The following is a 22263-nucleotide window of genomic DNA, read 5'->3' as shown; positions in this document are numbered from 1 at the left end:
CGAACACCTTCAGTTCGTAGCCCTGCCCTTTGGTCTGGCGACAGCCCCACGGGTCTTCACCAAAGTCATGGCAGCTGTAGTTGCAGTCCTACACTCTCAGGGACACTCGGTGATCCCTTACTTAGACGATCTGCTGGTCAAGGCGCCTTCTCAAGAGGCATGCCAACACAGCCTGAACGTGGCGCTGGAGACCCTCCAGGGTTTCGGGTGGATCATCAACTTTTCCAAGTCAAATCTAACCCCGACCCAGTCGATAACATATCTTGGCATGGAGTTTCATACTCTCTCAGCGATAGTGAAGCTTCCGCTGGACAAACAGCGTTCACTGCAGACAGGGGTGCAATCTCTCCTTCAGGGTCAGTCGCACCCCTTGAGACGCCTCATGCACTTCCTAGGGAAGATGGTGGCAGCAATAGAGGCGGTCCCTTTCGCGCAGTTTCATCTGCGTCCACTACAATGGGACATTCTCCGCCAATGGGACGGGAGGTCGAAGTCCCTCGACAGCAACGTCTCTCTCTCTCAGGCGGCCAAGGATTCTCTTCGATGGTGGCTACTTCCCACCTCATTGTCGAAAGGGAAATCCTTCCTACCCCCATCTTGGGCGGTAGTGACGACAGATGCGAGTCTGTCAGGGTGGGGAGCAGTCTTTCTCCACCACAGGGCTCAAGGTACGTGGACTCAGCAAGAGTCCACTCTTCAGATCAACGTTCTGGAGATCAGAGCAGTGTATCTTGCCCTACAAGCCTTTCAGCAGTGGCTGGAAGGCAAACAGATCCGTATTCAGTCGGACAACTCCACAGCGGTGGCATACATCAACCACCAAGGAGGAACTCGCAGTCGGCAAGCCTTCCAGGAAGTCCGGCGGATTCTGACGTGGGTGGAAGACACGGCCTCCACCATATCCGCAGTTCACATCCCAGGCGTGGACAACTGGGAAGCAGACTTCCTCAGTCGCCAGGGTATGGACGCAGGGGAATGGTCTCTTCACCCGGATGTGTTTCAGGAGATCTGTCGCCGCTGGGGGATGCCGGACGTCGACCTAATGGCGTCTCGGCACAACAACAAGGTCCCAGTTTTCATGGCACGGTCTCACGATCACCGAGCTCTGGCAGCAGACGCCTTAGTTCAAGATTGGTCGCAGTTCCAGCTTCCTTATGTGTTTCCACCTCTGGCTCTGTTGCCCAGAGTGCTGCGCAAGATCAGGTCCGACTGCCGCCGCGCCATCCTCGTCGCTCCAGACTGGCCAAGGAGGTCGTGGTACCCGGATCTGTGGCACCTCGCGGTAGGCCAACCGTGGGCACTACCAGACCGATCAGACTTGCTGTCTCAAGGGCCGTTTTTCCATCAGAATTCTGCGGCCCTGAACCTGACTGTGTGGCCATTGAGTCCTGGATCCTAGCGGGTTCAGGATTGTCTAAAGAGGTCATTGCCACCATGAGACAGGCCAGAAAACCTACTTCCGCCAAGATATACCACAGGACGTGGAAAATATTCTTGTCTTGGTGCTCTGCTCAGGGAGTCTCTCCCTGGCCATTTAGATTGCCTACCTTTCTTTCCTTCCTGCAATCCGGGTTGGAAAAAGGTTTGGCGCTCAGCTCCCTCAAGGGGCAAGTCTCAGCGCTATCGGTATTTTTTCAGAAGCGCCTAGCACGACTTCCTCAGGTACGCACGTTCCTGCAAGGGGTCTGTCATATCGTCCCTCCTTACAAGCGGCCGTTAGAGCCCTGGGATCTGAACAGGGTTCTAATTGCTCTCCAGAAGCCGCCTTTCGAGCCTATGAGGGATGTTTCCCTTTCTCGCCTTTCACAGAAAGTGGCCTTTCTAGTAGCGGTCACGTCTCTTCGACGAGTGTCCGAGCTAGCAGCGCTGTCATGCAAATCTCCCTTCCTGGTGATTCACCAGGACAAGGTGGTTTTGCGCCCTATTCCGGAGTTTCTCCCTAAGGTGGTATCCCCGTTTCATCTCAATCAGGATATCTCCTTGCCTTCCTTGTGCCTCGTCCAGTTCATCAATGTGAAAAGGATTTGCATTTGTTGGATCTCGTGAGAGCGCTCAGGATCTACATTTCCCGCACGGCGCCCCTGCGCCGCTCGGATGCACTCTTTGTCCTTGTCGCTGGCCAGCGTAAAGGGTCGCAGGCTTCCAAGTCAACCTTGGCTCGGTGGATCAAGGAACCAATTCTTGAAGCCTACCGTTCTGCTGGGCTTCCGGTTCCCTCAGGGCTGAAGGCCCATTCTACCAGAGCCGTGGCTGCGTCCTGGGCATTACGACACCAGGCTACGGCTCAGCAGGTGTGCCAGGCGGCTACATGGTCGAGTCTGCACACTTTTACCAAACACTATCAAGTGCATACCTACGCTTCGGCGGACGCCAGCCTAGGTAGACAAGTCCTTCAGGCGGCGACTGCCCACCTGTAGGGTAGGGCTGTTTTTACGGTCCTATCACGAGGGGTTATTATACCCACCCAGGGACTGCTTTTGGACGTCCCAATTGTCTGGGTCTCCCAATGGAGCGCCAAAGAAGAAGGGAATTTTGTTTACTTACCGTAAATTCCTTTTCTTCTAGCTCCAATTGGGAGACCCAGCACCCGCCCTGTTTGCTTAGGGATTTTTGTTTTTTCGGGTACACATGTTGTTCATGTTGAATGGTTTCGGTTCTCCGATGTTCCTTCGGATTGAATTTGTTCTTAAACCAGTTATTGGCTTTCCTCCTTCTTGCTTTGGCACTAAAACTGAGGAACCGTGATCCCACGGGGGGTCTATAGGCAGAAGGGGAGGGGCCTTACACTTTTAAGTGTAATGCTTTGTGTGGCCTCCGGAGGCAGTAGCTATACACCCAATTGTCTGGGTCTCCCAATTGGAGCTAGAAGAAAAGGAATTTACGGTAAGTAAACAAAATTCCCTTCTTCTTAATCACTTACATGGTTCAGTAATAAGACTCGTATGTTTCTATAAAATATGTAGATGTTTGGTTTTCATTATTGAATGAAATATGGTTTTGTTTGACCAGATGTTAAGTCATATGACGGATTGGAGAGGAGTTTTTATTTATCTTGGAATGTGATTGTTTATACTTTTGTAGTATTCAATAAAATCTTGATTGATGAAAAAAAAAAACAGGAGGTACAAAAGGGGAAAAATCAGCAGGCAAAAGGGAAGTCAGTAAATCAGGCTAAGGTCAAACCAGGGATGGCAGCAAGGTACAAAAACAGCAGCAGAAGGCAGATGGATAGTCAGAAATCAGGCAGAGGTCAAAACACAGGGATCAATAGTACAAGGGCAAGGTGAACCAGAGCCGCAGCAGTGAATATACAAAGGCCAGATATAGATCTGGCAGCAGTGAATATACAAAGGCTATATCTGGCAGCAGTGAATATACAAAGGCTATATCTGGCAGCAGTGAATATACAAAGGCTATATCTGGCAGCAGTGAATATACAAAGGCTATATCTGGCAGCAGTGAATATACAAAGGCTATATCTGGCAGCAGTGAATATACAAAGGCTATATCTGGCAGCAGTGAATATACAAAGGCTATATCTGGCAGCAGTGAATATACAAAGGCTATATCTGGCAACAGTGAATATACAAAGGCTATATCTGGCAGCAGTGAATATACAAAGGCTATATCTTGGAGCAGTGAATATACAAAGCCTATATTTGGCAGCAGTGAATATAAAGGCTATATCTGGCAGCAACCAGCAGACTGGAGGAGGAATAAGAAGTGTGTGGTGTCTTCCCATTGGCTTTGGCTGAAAGGTGGTAGGGGGAAGGCACGCACCACCACAGTCAGCCAGGTGTACTGCAAGCCCCAGTCTAATCTAGCTTAGTGAATGGGCGGAGCCTGCGCTCACCAGAGCTACTGGTACTGACTCCTCCCCCTATCACCAGTACTGCCCACGACGGGAATACAGCGGTACCTGATGATCGAAGCAGAAGTAGCAGGAGCAGATTCTGGTGTAGACGTGACAGAATGGAGTGGCTATTGAGCATGTGGCACACGGCCATGGACATTTTAGTTTATATTGGTCATGACAGTAAAGGAACCGTAAATGTTTAATCACATCAAGCAAATATTGGGTGAAAAATTAAATCTGGCCGACTTCCAGATGAAGATGCTTTGTCACCAGTTTGCTAATATGATCCCTTATTGTTAAATTCCACCTAAATAGCATATTTGTTCCGTTTCCGTAATTTTGACGGAATTAATCTGTTAATGAATAAATCTGTTAATAAGTCACCTTTTTTATTTAGATTGATTAAACAAAAAACAAAGTGTTTAAAAATATATACAAATTTACATCACTCCCTTACCCCTTTTCCTAGTTCAAAAATGGAAAAAATAAAGATAAAATAAAAAATTCAAAATATGGGTCCCTCAATGGAAAAATAAAAAAAATTACATTTCATCATTTCACCTTACATGGAATATTTTTTTCCCCAATTTGTAAGTATATTATATTGTAAAATTAATGATGGCATTCAAAATTACAATTTGTCTAGGAAACACAAGTCCCTTGGAAAATGGCAAAACATGGTAATAGGAAGAGGAAAATGGCAAAAAATGAAGGGGATAAAATCAGTGCTGTGCTTAGTATTCCAGGTTTTGTCTGAAGAAGCATTATAATGCCATTAGTTAAAGGGAGGAAGAAGGCGAGAAAGATTTTTTAACAGCTCAAAGCTTTACAAGACTCTTGATGAATACATTGCCATGTCACGTACCATCATACCGGCTTTTTCATCATCTGTTCCATTTGGAAAAAATGTAGCTTTGAATTGTTCCACATCTGTAATCTCATCAATATCCAGTGAACAAAACTGTTCGAGGTACCTCCCGTAGCACTGAAAGAGCGCCAGCTTGTGTTCCTGCAATCGAAGCAAGAAAGATACAAGAGTATACTTTTATCAATCAGCTATACGTTACATGGAATCTGTCACCAGAGCAACATTATCTGGAGACAGAGATCCTGATTCCAGTTATGTGTCACTTATTGAGCTGATTGCTCTAACGTTGATAAAATCGCTGTTTTATCAGCAGGAGATTATCACTAGAGGACTAGTAAACCTGCTGAAATGTAGCCCTCCATATTCAAGAGCTCTGTATAACCCTGCCTCTACCACTAAGGCTGGTTTCGGATGTCCGTGTTTCAGATGCGTGTGACATACGTTTTTAACACGGATGCCACACGTACCCATGTTATTATTTGCTGTTACTCACACGTCCGTGTTTTCACATGGACCGTGTGACCCCTCATGATCCCGCACGCAAACACGCAGGCATGTCCGTTTTTTTGTCGGTAGCACGGGTGTCACACGGACCGCATACTGTTGTGATTCGTGTGACATCAGTGTGACATACCGATGAAAACACGGATCTTTTTAATAAAAATATTTTCTATATTACTTTTCTCCAGCAATGCTATCTCCGGTTTTGCTGTCTCCTGCTCCTGACCCCCGCTCATTATACTCACTGAATATTCAGTGCCCTGTGGAGCTGGAAGCGGGGACAGCGCTGGGGACTTCAGTGCCAGGGACCGCATCGCTGGGTGAGTATACAGCAGAGTGTGTGTGTGTGTGTGTGTGTGTGTGCGTATGTGTGCCTGTGTTCAGTGTATACATGCATGTGCGCTATGTATGTGTATGTGCTCGGTGTATCCATGTGTGTCTGCTATGAGTGTATACATATTTGTTTATATCTGCTCAGTGTATACGTGTGTGTGTGTGTGGTGAGAACCTGGAAGCCAGAACATCGCGGGGACAGCATCAGGGACTCATCACAGTTCCTAATGAACTCTGATGAACCCGTGAAGCTGTAGCGTGGGTGTCGCGGGGGTCATCAGGATGTCATCAGAGTTCATTGGGAACTCCGATGACCTCCTGGATGTCACTGTGCGTGCAGAATACTCACCTGTCCCCGCGATGCTGTATCCAGCGCTGCACTGGCTTCCAGGTCCTGAGTGCGGTGAATAATCGAATATAATGAGCAGCAATCAGGAGCGGGAGGCAGCAGAGACGGAGAAAACAGGTAAATATGGAAAATCTTTTTATTTCACAGACCCGTGTTTTCTCCGGTACCTGTCACACGTATGCAAACACAGATGTTATACGTGTGACACATGTGTGAAACACGTATGACCATAACCATGCATGTGACTGGTACCTGATTAAAAACAGATATCTGAAACCGGCCTAACTGGTAGCTTTCTGGCTATGCACAGTGTATACAAAAAGCGGTCAATCAGTGGTGTGATTACCATTTAGGGAACAGGTATGGTAGATCTGCTACATTGAATTTTCTCTAAACAGAAGCACGCAGACCAGTAAGTGACACATCACTGGATTCAGGGTCTCTGCTCTTACATCTTGCCCCTCTCAGGTGGGGGAAGCAAGAAATTGGTGACCTATTCCATTTAAGGTTCGTACAGAGAACAAAAGTGCACACTGCATCAAAAGAACATATACAGTATGAGCTTTTTACTGGACTGGCTAAATGTATTTGATCCTTCTCTGGTGAGAACTTTATATTGCTGCTACATAAACTTTGGCAAAACTTGAAAGGTAGTCCACCCATTAAAAAATACTGTATTTTTCAGACTATTAAGGCCCCGTCATACGCAGCGATATCGCTAGCGAGCGTACCCGCCCCCCCATTGTTTATGCGTCACGGGCAAATCGCTGCCCGTGGCGCACAATATCGTTCGGAGCAGTCACATGGACATACCTGCCTAGCGACCTCGCTGTGGCCGGCGCACCGCCTCCTTTCTAAGGGGGCAGTTTGTGCGGCATCACAGCAACGTCACTAAGCGGCTGCCCAATATAAGCGGAGGGGCGGAGATGAGCGGCCGTAACATCCCGCCCACCTCCATCCTTCCTCACTGCCGGCGGCCACAGGTAAGCTGTTGTTCGTCGTTCTCGGGGTGTCACACAGAGCGATGTGTGCTGCCTCGGGAATGACGAACAACCTGTGACCTTAACAATCAACGATTTTTTGAAAATGAACGACGTGTCAATGATGGACGATTTGGTGAGTATTTTCCATTGTTAACTGTCGCTCGTTGGTGTCACACGCAACAACGTCGCTAACGATGCTGGATGTGCGTCACGGAATCCGTGACACCGGCGATATATCATTAGATACATCGTTGCGTGTGACGGGGCCTTTAGGGTCAGCACACACGGCGAGTAATACGGGGCGAGTGGAATGCGATAAAAAATCGCATTCCACTTGGACCAATATTACTCTATGGGGCAGCACCCATGAGCAATTATTTTCTCAGCCCTAATCAAACAGAGAAAACGGTCGCCGTATGCAGCAGGTGGAATGTGATCCCGTTTCACTCGCACCCATGCAAGTCTATGGGGCGAGAGAAAAATCGCATTGCTCTTGCATTTCACCGGTGTACTGTGAGTGCAGTGCGATACTCACATCAGCCAGCAACGGAGGAGAGAGGGAGATAAATCCCTCCCTCCCATCCGCAGCGCCGGCCCTCCCCTCCGCAGCGCTGGTCTGATCGCACGATCGGACCACAGTCATATGACACTCGTATGATACTTGGCTCCCGCTGTGCTGCGAGCATGTGCAGAGTGTCATGCGAGGACTTGCAGTAATCCCTGTGTGGCTGCAGCCTAAAGGCACCGTCACACGCTACGATATATCTAACGATATGTCGTCGGGGTCACGGAATTCGTGACGCACATCCGACATCGTTAGAGATATCGTAGCGTGTAACAGCTCCGAACGACTGTTAACGAGCAAAAATACTCACCTTATTGTTGCTCGTTGACACGTCGTTCATTTTCATAATATCGTTCCTCCTTCTGCGCGCCAGTTGTTCATCGTTCCCGAGGCAGCACACATCGCTCCATGTGACACCCCGGGAACGACGAACACAGCTTACCTGCGTCCCGCCGGCAATGAGTAAGGAAGGAGGTGGGCGGGATGTTGCGGCAGCTCATCTCCGCCCCTCCGCTTCTATTGGGCGGCCACTGTGTGACGTCGCTGTGACGCCGAATGTCCCTCCCCCTTCAGGAAGAGGATGTTTGCCGCCCACAACAACGTCGTTAGGGAGGTAAATACGTGTGACGGGGGGTAACGACATTGTGTGCCACAGGCAATGAATTGCCCGTGACGCACAACCGACGGGGGCGGGTGTGATCGCACGATATTTCGAAGCGTGTGACGGGGCCTTTTGACTCCGCAAAAATTTGGGAGGAAAGAATGGTCACATCTTATAGACAGAAATGTACCTAGCTCACTGTGGGAGGGGGCAACAATGGAGCAGGGTCACAGGAGGCAGGCGCGAGGTCAGCAATAGAAGATCCATGTTGCAGTTCATACAGGCATAGGTTTTTCTGCAGTGGATTTGAAGACCTCTTTACTAATGCGGGCGTCACATGGTACAATCTATCGTGCGATCGCATGACCGATCGTACCCGCCACGTCATTTGTGCGGCACGGGCAAATCGCTGCCCGTGTCGCACAAAGTCGTTAAACCGCCGTCACACCTGCTGAGCGACCTCGCTGTGGGCGGCAAACATCCACTTCCTGAAGGGGGAGGGACGTTCGGCGTCACAGGGACGTCCCACAGCGGCCAGCCAATAGAAGCGGAGGGGCGGAGATGAGCGGGACGTAACATCCCGCCCACCTCCTACCTTCCGCATAGCCGGCGGGTGCCGCGGGACGCAGGTAAGCTGTGTTCATCGTTCTCGTGGTGTCACACGGAGCAATGTGTGCTACCCCGGGTACGATGAACAACCAGCGCAAAGAAAAACGATTTTTTAAAAATGAGCGACGAGTGACAGATAAACGATTTGCAAACATTTTGCGTCGCTCGTAGGTGTCACACAGGACAACGTCGCAAACGATGCCGGATGTGCGTCACAAAAACCGTGACCCCGACGATGCATCGCACAATAGATTGTCTCGTGTGACGCCCGCATAAGTAACATTTCATAGCAAGTAACAAAGAATTTCACAGAGCCTTGGGCACTAAGTTTAAGATGTCAAGATAGTAACGTGAGGGGGGTAGGTAAGAAATGGATGCTTTATTAAAATACTGTATTATGCAAAAGTACATACTCAACAATGCAATGAATGCCATAAAGGGAAAAAGGGTAAAAAGTATCGAAAAAACTGCAATGTGCTTTAAAGCCCCAATCCAGCCTGTGTTTTTTTTTATTTCACTGCTAGAGAGGTGCTTTAACCCCTTCAAGATCAAAGATGTATATATAGGTTCTTGGCCATGTCTGTCCGTTTAATGTGGGCCCACGTGGCGGTGTATCCCCAGAAATAAGCTCTACCCCGAAAATTAGCCCAGAGACAAAAAAATAATATAAGACTGTCTTATTTTTGGGGAAACACAGTAGCAGTTTTTGAGAAATATTTGTACATGTGCATACCTAAGATCAACATGCATATAATAATAATAATATATTGGAAGATATACTATCTATTCATTTACAATTAAACAGAACTTGTCAAGTCTCCAGTGGACCCAGAAGCATGAGCAGTTCTGGGTGCATATTTCTAATCCCAGCATTTACTAGCATACATAAAGAGATCTTTAGAAAGAGTATTTCTAAAGATCCTTTATGATATGCTAATGAGCGCGGGGACTAGTCGCAATAGTGCTAGTTCCCTAGCTAGTTGGCCCCCTTAGCATGTGAGGACACCCCTGTGGACGTGCAAACATGCTTTACAATGCCCAGCATCATGGAAGTCGTCTGCACTCACAATCATGCGCACTACTCCTCTCTGAAGCCGGGACACATATACCAGTCTTCTGAGTAGTTTGCATCAGTGGAAGTGCGGGCAACTTCCTATCATGGGCAGTGAGCGTATTTGACATACACCCGGCATCAAAGGAGCTGAATGCTAGCTGGTACACAGCCGTGCGCATGCGCTGCTTTGTATCGTGTTGCCATGATGCTGGGCACTGTGAAGCATGTTATCATGCCCACAGAGGGCGTGCTAACATGCTAAGGGGCCAACTAGCCATGGGAAATCACGCCCTTGTGACTAGTCCCTCGCCTCATTAGCATCTCATAAACAATCTTTAGAAATACTTTTTCTAAAGATCTCTTTATCTATGCTACTAGGTACAGGAACTGATAGGCAGAGATTCTAGATATGCACCCAACTGTTCATGGTTCTGGGTCCACAGGGGACATGACAGGTTCACTTTCAGGTAACAGAATCTGTACCGGGTTTTTGCTGCCCCATCTGAGAGTCGCAGAAAGTAGAGTCAGAGACCTTGATTCCAGAGATGTGTCACTTATTTGGCTGTGTGCTGCAGTTTGGATAAAATCACTGTTATATTTTCTAAATGCTGAGCTCTGTATAAATCTGCCCACACCACTGATTGGCAGCTTGCTGTGTACACTCTGCATAGGCAGAAAGCTGCTAATCAGTGGTGGGGCAGGATTATACAGAGCTCATGAATTTAGAGAACTACATGGAAGCAGTTTTACTAGTCCTCCTGCTGATAAATCAGTGATTTTATCAAAACTACACTAAGCAACCAAGTAAGTGACACATGGCTGGAATCAGGTTCTCTGCCCCTAGATTATGCTGCTTTCAGATCAGGTGACAAAAACTTTTAAACAGATTCCTTTTAATGAGGCGTGGTACAAAACACTACAAAAATCTATCACTTTTAGTCCAAGTTTCATTCTGTTCCCATATTTTCATCATCAGAGAATGCACAATCTCCCACCATTACTGAATGGAGTGAATCACAGCAATGATTCATCGACATGTCACGAATAGCACCCAGCCAGATGATTCATTCTCAGGGAAATCTATCCATCATGCTGTGATCATTGCCTGCTGTAAGAGCTTTTGATATCGCTTGGTGAAAGCATTCTCAGCAAAGAGCGGACGCAATATACTGCAAAGTATCACTATGTCACTCAGGAATAACCTTGACTTACTCTGATCTGAGCAAGGCTATCTCCGACCTTAAGAAGCTTTTCTTGGTAATACCACGCTGGCAGTCGGGGTTTATACTTGACCCAAATATGAAACAAAGTACTGGATCTGGAGGAATAACAGAAATATGTGACATGAAATCCTGGCAGTAATCTATAGATCAGGAAAAAGGCAAATAAATAGATCTTTTCTACAGCCTACAGAAAGGGCATTGCTATATTAAAGAAGCTGTGCAGTTTGGCCAGTAATGGGTGTGCACTACATGTGTGTGACCGGCGCCCTATACAAGACGCATCCATGCCTAATTCTAATAATAAGCAATGCCGCCCTTCATGTGGCCACTTTTACCATCTGACAGGTTCTCTTTACATAGTCCCATTAACTTTTGCATAAATTTATAGTATGATCAAAAATTTAAAAAAAAACTGCCATGTGTCTTATCAGAGAAAAATGCCTTTCTCCACTGAAGAGCCACATCTCCTTCTCCCTCCTGAACTGATCAATCGCTGAAATCTGTATAGTACTGGGAGATGAGACAGACTGCTCTTTGAGGAGTCCGGTTACAAGCCCATTTAAGACTATAGAGAGGGCAGATGTTAATATTATTACTATTATTAAGGATTAGAGATGGGCGAACGCACAGATGTTCACGTTCTGCCAGATCTAAAAACAACCCCTCTGATTAGGGATCGAACTCAGACCTGAACATCTGCCCAAACGCCGAGCTCCATATAAGTCTATGGTCCTTATCCCTATAGTGGTGTAGAAATAAAGAAAGAAAACAATTAGCGTAGGATCGCCCCATATTGTGATACCCAGCACAGATAAAGCATACAGCTACAGGCTGCAGACCTCAGCCGTGCGCTTATCTTGGCTGTGTATCAAAATAAGAGGGACCAAATGTGGCTTTTTAAAAATTATTTAATTAAATAATTTTAAAAAACGGCGTGCGGTCCCCCCAATTTTGATACCCAGCCAAGGTAACGCCAACTGGGGACTGGTATTCTTGGACTGGGTATGCCTATTGTTATTGGGCTCCCCAGTATAAAAATAGCAGCCTGCAGCCGCCGAGAATTGTTGCATCCATTAGATGCGACAATCCTGGCACTTTACCCGGCTCATCCCGATTGCCCTAGTGTGGTGGGTAATATAAGGGGTTAATGAAAGCTCATAGCTGCCACTAAGCCCTAGCTTAGTAATGGGTAGGGTCTATGAGCCCCCCCCCCCCCCACATTACTAATCCTATAAGTGAAAACAAATAAACACAAACAAAGAAAACATTTTTTACTTGAAATAAAATACAAAAAAACACACTTTCTCCAATTTATGAACCCCACAAACATCCAGGTCTGATGTAATCCAAACGAGGTCCCACTATGATGCCGGCTGTGCTACATATTGAAGTCACAGCAAGTGGTCAAATTAGACACTATGACTGCCCATTGCGGCTTCAGGCACACACTGACTGAGCCACAGCTCTGAGTGGTGACGTCACTGAGGTTCTGTGCAGTCACAGTTGGAGGTTCCCACGGCACCCCCACCTGTGACCGCAGGTAAACTCACCTCAGGTGAACTGATTGAACTCAGTGACCTCCCCTCAGAGGAACTCATTGAGTTCAATGAGACTTGCATCTTCTGGCAGAAAACCACTTTTTTTTTTGCTAAGAGATGCAAATTTGGTGCCAGAATTCATACACCAAATTCCTACATCAAATCTGCATCTCTTGGCAAAAAAATGCACAGAGTTTTTGACAGGAGATGCAAATTTGGTGCAGACATTTCAGCACCAAATTTGCATCTCCTAGCAAAAAAAACGTACCGAAACAGCGTCAAAACCTTTTTGGGCATTTTTTAGCCAAGAGATGCAGATTTGGTGCCTGAATTTATACACCAATTTCCTGCCAAAAATCTGCATCTACTGGCAAAAAATCACATCAATACCGCATCAAAACCGCATCATGTGCGTTTTTTTGGCCAAAAGATACAGATTTGGTGCAGGAATTTAGTGTATAAATTTCAGCACTAAATCTGCATCTCTTGGCAAAAAAAACCCATGGTTTTCTGCCAGGAAATGCAGGTTTGATTGAACTCAGTTCAACTGAGGTGAGATTACTGAGCTCAATCAGTTCACCTGAGGTAAGTTTACCTGCGGTCACAGGTGGGAAACCTTGGGAACCTCCATCTGTGACCGCACATAAACTCAGTGATGTTGTCCCTCAGAGCTGCGGCTCAGTCAGTGTTTGCCTGAAGCTGCAGTGGGCAGTCATGTTCCGTAATGTGCCCGCACGTTATGACTTCAGTATGTAGGAGAGCCGGGATCGTCGTGGGACCTTGTGTTGATTATGTCAGACCTGGGTGTTTGTGGGGTTAAGAAATTTTAGAAAGAGGGTAGTTTTTGTTTTCTATTTTATTTCAAATAAAGGATTTCTTCGTTGTTTGTATTTTTTTTTTCACTTACAGGGTTAGTAATGATAGGGTCTCATAGACCCTACCAGTTACTAATCTAGGGCTTAGTGTCAGCTGTGAGCTGTCATTAATCCCTTATATTAGCCCAACTGCCATCGCATTAGGGCAATCGGGATGACACATGTAAAGTGCAAGGATTGTTGCATCTCATGGATGCGGAAATTCTGGGCGGCTGCTATTTTTAGGCTAAGGGGGCCCAATAACCATGGCCCTCCCCAGCCCTTGAATACCAGCCACCAGCTGTCGGATTTATCTTGACTGGATATCCAAATTGTGGGGTACCACACGCTGTTTTTTTAAATTATTTATTTCAATTTTTAAAAAAAAAAGCAGCATAGGGTCCCTCTTATTTTGATACACAGCCAAGATAAGCACACGGCTGGGGGCTGCCGCCTGTGGCCACATGCTTTATCAGCAATAGAGAGAAAAAAAAAAAAGTGAGCCAGAGTTTGTGTTGGTGTACATGTAACTTGTAAGCTCATGTTCACACTGGTCATAAGACATAAAAAAAAACAAAGAAAAAAATAATATGAACATATACCCTGCTGTAACTAAATAAAAGCATAGTGAATATAAATAAACATAGGGGACTTAGTAAACACTATTTTGATCAAAAAAGCGTAAAGCCATCCCACCACGAGAAGGTGTACCCAATTGGGACAGTACCTACACTCTCTAATATTAAACCTCACCATGTATCAACAGACATCAATCTGCATAAGGGCAGATTGATGTCAAAACAGTGTTAACTAAGTCCCCTATGTTCATGTACAGTGCCTACAAGTAGCATTCAACCCCCTGCAGATTTAGCAGGTTTGATAAGATGCAAATAAGTTAGAGCCTGCAAACTTCAAACAAGAGCAGGATTTATTAACAGATGCATAAATCTTACAAAGCAACAAGTTATGTTGCTCAGTTAAATTTTAATAAATTTTCAACATAAAAGTGTGGGTCAATTATTATTCAACCCCTAGGTTTAATATTTTGTGGAATAATCCTTGTTTGCAATTCCAGCTAATAATCGTCTTTTATAAGACCTGATCAGGCCGGCACAGGTCTCTGGAGTTATCTTGGTCCACTCCTCCATGCAGATCTTCTCCAAGTTATCTAGGTTCTTTGGGTGTCTCATGTGGACTTTAATCTTGAGCTCCTTCCACAAGTTTTCAATTGGTTAAGGTCAGGAGACTGACTAGGCCACTGCAACACCTTGATTTTTCCCTCTTGAACCAGGCCTTGGTTTTCTTGGCTGTGTGCTTTGGGTCGTTGTCTTGTTGGAAGATGAAATGACGACCCATCTTAAGATCCTTGATAGAGGAGTGGAGGTTCTTGGCCAAAATCTCCAGGTAGGCTGTGCTATCCATCTTCCCATGGATGCGGACCAGATGGCCAGGCCCCTTGGCTGAGAAACAGCCCCACAGCATGATGCTGCCACCACCATGCTTGACTGTAGGGATGGTATTCTTGGGGTCGTATGCAGTGCCATCCAGTCTCCAAACGTCACGTGTGTGGTTGGCACCAAAGATCTTGATCTTGGTTTCATCAGACCAGAGAACCTTGAACCAGTCTGTCTCAGAGTCCTCCAAGTGATCATGAGCAAACTGTAGACGAGCCTTGACATGACGCTTTGAAAGTAAAGGTACCTTACGGGCTCGTCTGAAACGGAGACCATTACGTTACTTATGGTATTGACTGAAACCAATGTCCCCACTGCCATGAGATCTTCCCGGAGCTCCTTCCTTGTTGTCCTTGGGTTAGCCTTGACTCTTCGGACAAGCCTGGCCTCGCCACGGGTGGAAACTTTCAAAGGCTGTCCAGGCCGTGGAAGGCTAACAGTAGTTCCATAAGCCTTCCACTTCCGGATGATGCTCCCAACAGTGGAGACAGGTAGGCCCAACTCCTTGGAAAGGGTTTTGTACCCCTTGCCAGCCTTGTGACCCTCCACGATCTTGTCTCTGATGGCCTTGGAATGCTCCTTTGTCTTTCCCATGTTGACCAAGTATGAGTGCTGTTCACAAGTTTGGGAAGGGTCTTAATTAGTCAGAAAAGGCTGGAAAAAGAGATAATTAATCCAAACATGTGAAGCTCATTGTTCTTTGTGCCTGAAATACTTCTTAATACTTTAGGGGAACCAAACAGAATTCTGGTGGATTGAGGGGTTGAATAATAAATGACTCTCTGAATAAACTTTGCACAATTTAAAAGAAAAAAAAAAAAAGAAATAACATTCTTTTTTGCTGCAGTGCATTTCACACTTCCAGGCTGATCTACAGTCCAAATGTCACAATGCCAAGTTACTTCCGAATGTGTAAACCTGCTAAATCTGCAGGGGGTTGAATACTACTTGTAGGCACTGTATATGCATTATGCTTTCATTTAGTTACAGCAGGGTATATGTTCATATTATTTTTTTTTATCAACGCTGGGTATCACAATATACGAGGGACCATACACCACTTATTAAATTTATTTTTACACCACTACAGAGACTCAGACAGCGTGTGTGATTCCAACCAATCACAGACGCTGTCCCACAGGGTGGGGGCACGGTCTGACTGCAACCAATCACAGACGCCGGGACTGACAGTGGGCGGGGGAAGCACTGAATATGTATGAGCGGTAATGAGCGGATATGTTATGATATTCAAATGAATTTTTCCTGTTTTTTCGCAACACATGGTGCTTCAATTTTATGCTATTTTTATATTCTTTTTTTTGCAGATATTGGAAAATGTTAAGAAAAGTAGGAAATACGTGTCTATTTTTCACTTTTTTATTTTTTATTGATGACCACAAAGTACAATTAAAAACATTTCTATTTGTGTTCCACGTTTCATTGAAATTATATTGATATATCGGACATTTTTTCAATAGTGGCAAGAATAGAAACAGAAATTTGCAGTTTCTCTTTTTTGTTTAGTTGTTTTTTACCTTTGCTTTTTTTTTCTATTTTATTGTTTATATTTTTATTTCTTTATATTTTTTAATTATTTGACACACAATGTTCCCATAGGATCTTAAAAGACCTTTGAGATGGGGGATGCATAGTAACACATCAATACAGTCATTCCCCTCTCCCTCCCAGGCTGGCGATGCCAATACAGTTGAAACCAGTGATGGAAGAGAGAGTCGTCTTCTCGCTCCTCCATCACTCTTTCTGTCGTGATGTCATCGATCGTGTACGCTCTTCCGAGCAGTAAAGAGTTGCAGATTACATGCTGCGGACACCGTAGCAGAGGGGGAACGAGGGGAGGTATTTTTATTTAATTTTTTAAAATTAATGGGGCCCATTTAAGTATTTGGAGGGTTATGGGGGGGCCATTATACTGTTTGCAGGGGTATGTGGGGGCCAATATACAGTTTTCAGGGCTATGTCGGGACCATTATACAGTTTTCAGGGCTATGTTGGTCCCATTATACAGTTTTCAGGGTTATGTGGGGGCCATTATACTGTTTGCAGGGGTATGTGGGGGCATTATACCGCTTTCAGGGCTATGTGGGGGCCATTATACAGTTTTCTGGGCTATGTAGGGGCCATTATACAGTTTTCAGGGCTATGTGGAGGCCATTATACAGTTTTCAGGGCTATAAGGAGGCCATAATACTGTTTGCAGGGTTATGTGGGGGCCATTATACTGTTTGTAGGGGTATAATGGGGCATTATACAGTTTTCAGGGCTATGTGGGGGCCATTATACTGTTTGCAGGGTTATGTGGGGGCCATTATACTGTTTTCAAGGGTATGTGGGGGCATTATACAGTTTTCAGGGCTATGTGGGGGCAATTATACAGTTTTCAGGGTTGTGTGGGGGTTATTATACAGTGTGTAGGGCTATGTGGGGGCCTACTATACTGTTTGAAGGGCTGTGTGGGGGGCATTATACATTTTGCTGGATTATGTGAGGGCTATTATACAGATTGCATTGCTATGTGAGGGCCATTATATTGTTTGGTCGGCTAGTGGGGGCCATTATACAATGTGGAGGGTACATCAAACTGTGTGAAGGCGTGGTGTATGGAAGGCCGTTATACTAGACTAGAAGGTGGCCCGATTCTACGCATCGGGTATTCTAGAATTTACGTATTGTGTAGTTCATGTATGATTTTTGTTATATATATATATATATATATATATATATATATATATATATATATATATATATATATATATATATATATATATATATATAGATGTTGTTGTGTGTAGTTAGCAAGTGTTTGTGTAGGGGCTGTACATGTTCTGGGTGTTGTCTGGGTGTGATGGGGGGTGAGAGCGGTGTTGTTTGTGTGTTGCGTTGTTTGTGGAGCGCTGTGTGTCTGTAGCGTTGTGTGTGTGTTGCGCGGTTTGTGTGTGTGTGGTGTGTTTTGGGGGGAGGTATGTTTTGTGCAATGTGTGTGTTGTGCGGTATGTGCGTATATTTGTGTGTGCATGGCCATCAGGCTGTGCTTGGTCACTATGGGGATATCCTACTTTGCAGAGCTGGGGGAATTATAGGGCCATAATACTGTGCATGTGGAGAGTACTGAGGAGGAATTCATTGTGGGTTTTTAGGGGGGTGGGTCCCAATTAGGACTTCTACTATGGAGCCCCATGATTTCTATGTACGCCCCTGCTCTCGGCATTATATCTCACATGAATAACTAGACCACCCATTGTCAGTAGCTTATATTATGTTCACACGTTAGCAATAAAATCTGACGTATTTCCACAGCAGAAGTTCCAGGCTGATATGGATATTTCTGCTGCAATTGTGCTTCAAGTGTTTGTCCAAGGATTAAAGGGGTACTCCGGGAGATAAAAAAAAATGTATGTCCGTGCATGTGTGTATGTTACATGTGCTGTCCCTGTGCTATCCGTGTGACATTCAGATAGCACATGAACAGCACAAACTTGTATACTTACCTCTCTCCCGCGCTGCTGTCACACTTGCTTCCGGGTCCACTGTAAGTGTGGTGAATATTCATGGGGCATAATGAGCAGGCTGGGAAGCAACAGCACAGGTAGAGACAGGTAAGTATAAAAATTCTTTATTCCTCAGTGACGTGTTTTTTCTGGTACGTGTCACACTGATGTCACATGGATCACATCAGTGTGTGGTCCATGTGACGCTCGTGCTGCAGGCAGAAAATGGACATGTCGCCGTGTGGAGAACATGAACCATGTCAAAACACAGACGTTAGCACAAGCCCATTGATTTTAATCGGTCTACTTGGTATTCGTGTCTCTGATACGTGTGGAAACCAATGTCACATGTACCGGAGACACGGATGCGTGAAGGAGGCCTTAAGGCTATGTGCACACATTGCGTAGTGTCCATGCTGAAATTCTGCAGTGATTTGGCAGTGCATGTGCTCTTCAAATCGCTGCAGAAACACTGCGTAATGGATGCAGTGTGTCTGCAGAATAGATGCCGATTTCATACGCTCTCCCATAGAAAGAGTGGGAGCAGCATCCAAAGCGCACGAAATAAGTGACATGTAGGTTTTTTAAATGCAGAGATTTTGTCAAATTTTTGATTCTCAAATCGCTGCGTTCATAAAAGCATTGTGCGCACGTCTCATGCACAATCTTCATAGACTGTGCTGGGGACGTAGGATGCATGCATTTATGCTGCAGTGCAATACACAGCGTATACGCGTGAAATTACGCAACGTGCGCACACAGCCTAAGAGTTCACACAGGTATGTGCCCACGATCAGGACTCGCTGCGTTCTGAATGCAGCGAGTCCTGACTGGGGGGGCCGTGAGTCTTCTCCATAGGAGAACACAGGAGACCGCAGCTGCTCGTGCCCATGATCAGGGTTCAGTGCTCTGCAGTCTCCTGCTGTGTTCTCCCTGCGCAGCAAACAATTGACAAGCTGCGGTCTGGAAAGACGCTCCGCAGGTCAGTGTTTGCTGCAGAAAAAAACAAGCACAGTGGGCACGGGATTTCTAGAAATCCATCCACTATGCTTGTACTGTACAAGGCCTCTTTTATACATTTGTGAAAATCACGCACGTTTTTCACGGACGTGTCAAAGGTGCGTATTGCCCTCGGTGTGCTGTGTGTAGGGCACACGTGTGTTCTCTGTGTGTTATCCGTGATAACACAGGGAGAACGGGAACTTTCTACTCACCTGTCCCTGGCGTCGCTGTCCGTGGTGCTGATTTTCGGTCTCTGGTCTTGCCGACTCCCCGCTGCTGCCGCTTCCGGCCGCAGTGAAGTGAATATGCAATGAGCATAATGAGCGGCGGTCGGCAACAAGTGACAGCAGCGGCAGAGACAGCAGGGCTGGAGAAGGTGAGTAAAGGTTTGTTTTTTTTTCTCGCAGATACATGTGTTTTGTCCGGCGCGTGTCACACGGAACACATCCATGTGGTTTGTTTGTGTTACGTGTGATGTGTTTGCGTTCCGTGTGACACCCGTAATGTTGGAGAAAATGTGGACATGTCTACGTGTGGAGCACACGGGCACACGTATGCTCCACACGGACACACGGTCCATGGCAGAATACGCACGTGAGCGCAGACCCATTGATTTTAATGGGTCTACGTGTGCCCGTGTCTCCGGTACGTGACAAAACTGACCATACACGTACCGGAGACATGGACGTGTGAAAGACGCCTAACACAGCGTTTTGGATGCAGCTGACGTACGCTGCGCCCAAACTGCTGCAAATACTGATCATGGGCACACACCCTAAAGATCTGATTTCTGGGTAAATTCTGCAGCTAAATCCTCAATCATTTTTTGACGCTCTTGTAAAACCACATGACGGTATGTGCACACATTGAGTATTTGGTTGTATAAATTTCTGCATCTCTTGGCAGGAAAAAATCAGCACATATATTTTTCCCTCATTTTTTAGCTTTTTTTGCAGACTGTTTTCAAATTAACTCAATGGGTGGAAAAACACTGCAAAACCGTAGAAAGAATGGACATGCTGAAGATTATTATCTGCAAGGAGAAAATACTCAACGTGTGCGTGACACCTCAGGATTCTTACTGACTGCCAGCACCAGGATTTGCTTGTAGTTTTATGGCAAAACTGCACTAAAAACGCAATGAAAATGCACTGTGTGCACACAGCCTAAAGGGGGCTTTACACGCAGCGACATCGCTAGCGATTGCACCCGCCCCCGTCGTTTGTGCGTCAAGGGCAAATCGCTGCCCGAGGAGTACAAAATCGCTAGTACCCGTCACACTATACTTACCTTCCTAGCGACGTCGCTCTGGCCGGTGAACAGCCTCTTTTCTAAGGGGGTGGTTCGTGCAGCGTCACAGCGACGTCACACGGCAGCCGTCCAATAGAAGCGGAGGGGCGGAGAGCAGCTGTATGAAAGTCACGCCCACCTCATTGCCGGAGGACGCAGGTACGGTGCTGTTCGTCGTTCCTGGGGTGTCACACGTAGCGATGTGTGCTGCCTTAGGAACGACGAACAACCAACGATATTTGGGAAATGGACGACGTGTCAACAATCAACGATTAGGTTAGTATTTTGCATTGTTAGTGGTCGCTCATATGTGTCACACGCAACAACGTCGCTAATGAGGCCGGATGTCATTGCGTGTAAAGTGGCCTTTAGGGTCTGCCACCCACATTATGATCGGAGAACATTGATCAACCACATTGGGGTCTGCCCTCCCCCCCTTCAACGACCACACTGGGGTCTGCCATCCCTCATCAACGACACTAGGGTCATTGGGGTCTCATGCCCCTCATCGACTACATTGGGGTCTGACGGCCCCTCATGGACCACAATACGGTCTGCTGCCCCTCATTGACCACATTGGGGTCTGATGACCGTGATCGACCACACTGGGGTCTAACCACACTCATTGACCACATTAGGATTTGACCTCACTCATCAACCACATTAGGGTCTGATGCCTCTGATCGACCCCATTGGGGTCTGACGCCCCTAAACGACTACATTGGGATCTAATGCCCCTAATCAACCACATTGCGGTCTGACACCTCTAATCGACCACATTGCGGTCTGCCACCCCTCATTGACCACATTGCGGTCTGCTACCCCTCATTGACCACATTGCGGTCTGCTACCCCTCATTGACCACATTGCGGTCTGCCACCCCTCATTGACCACATTGGGATCTCACCCCACTCATCTATCACACTGTGGTCTGTCGTCCCTGATTGACCACACTGCGGCTGACGCCCCTGATTGTACAGACTGAGGGCTGACTCCCCTGATCACGTGTCCTATTCTAGGGCATGCTGGCAGTTGTAGTTCCTCCAGTGCTGGAGCCTGATGGCTCACAGCACACCTCTATGCCACACAGTGGTCAGTGGTGTCGCTCGTGTTACCCCCTCCAGTGGTCCTGCTGCCGGGCTTCTCCGGGGGGAGCTCTCTGCAGTTTTCTCATGAATCCCAGAAACTCCTTGATTTCATTCTCGAAGGTTGCGACCACCGGGTTCTTGCTGTCTATAGCCCCGTAGAAGGCGGCCGGCAGCGGCTCCATGCTGCGATATGGATGGCCTAGGTATACAGGAGCTGCTGCTAGGAGACCGTCTCCATAGGAACGACGCACTGAGTAGCCTTCACAACGAACGCGGCGTGTGAAGGCAGAGAGCGCCTGACGTCACGCGTTCTCCCTACCTGTGTAGTGCGGACAGTGCCGTGCTGCTCAGTGACAGGGCTGGTGGTTACCGAGCACCGATCCTTCTGACAGCGCTCCGTGTACGTACGGGCCGCTCACCGCCAGGACGATGTACCGTCACAGCAGGAGCTACTGCCATCCGTATTCTGCCTCCTAGTCCAGCCCTGGGTCACTTACTGGGCTCCCTGCTGTAGTTTTGATACTAATGACACTTCTCTCAGGGATGAGCTCTGTATATCACTGCCTCCACCATTGATTGACAGCTTTCT

General features: G+C 46.6%; 1 protein-coding gene across 2 annotated transcripts in view; it reads right to left on the bottom strand.

Moving 5' to 3' along the window:
* The window catches only part of CFAP54 (cilia and flagella associated protein 54), a 680590-nt gene extending 658687 nt beyond the window's left edge, over positions 1-21903 (bottom strand). For both annotated transcript variants that reach the window (XM_075344744.1, XM_075344743.1), the window contains exons 1-3: positions 21702-21903; positions 10932-11037; positions 4722-4865 (exon numbers count right to left, since the gene is read on the bottom strand). In XM_075344744.1, the coding sequence (XP_075200859.1) occupies positions 4722-4865; positions 10932-11037; positions 21702-21856 (405 nt within the window). In that variant the 5' untranslated portion in view covers positions 21857-21903. The remainder of the gene's footprint in view (positions 1-4721; positions 4866-10931; positions 11038-21701) is intronic.
* Between the last annotated feature and the right edge of the window lie 360 nt (positions 21904-22263).

The sequence above is a fragment of the Anomaloglossus baeobatrachus genome, chromosome 4 (genome assembly GCF_048569485.1).
Source record: "Anomaloglossus baeobatrachus isolate aAnoBae1 chromosome 4, aAnoBae1.hap1, whole genome shotgun sequence".
In the NCBI taxonomy this organism is placed as follows: domain Eukaryota; kingdom Metazoa; phylum Chordata; class Amphibia; order Anura; family Aromobatidae; genus Anomaloglossus; species Anomaloglossus baeobatrachus.
The sequence above is the reverse complement of the archived record's forward strand: the minus strand, read 5'-3'. Positions and strand labels throughout refer to the sequence as shown.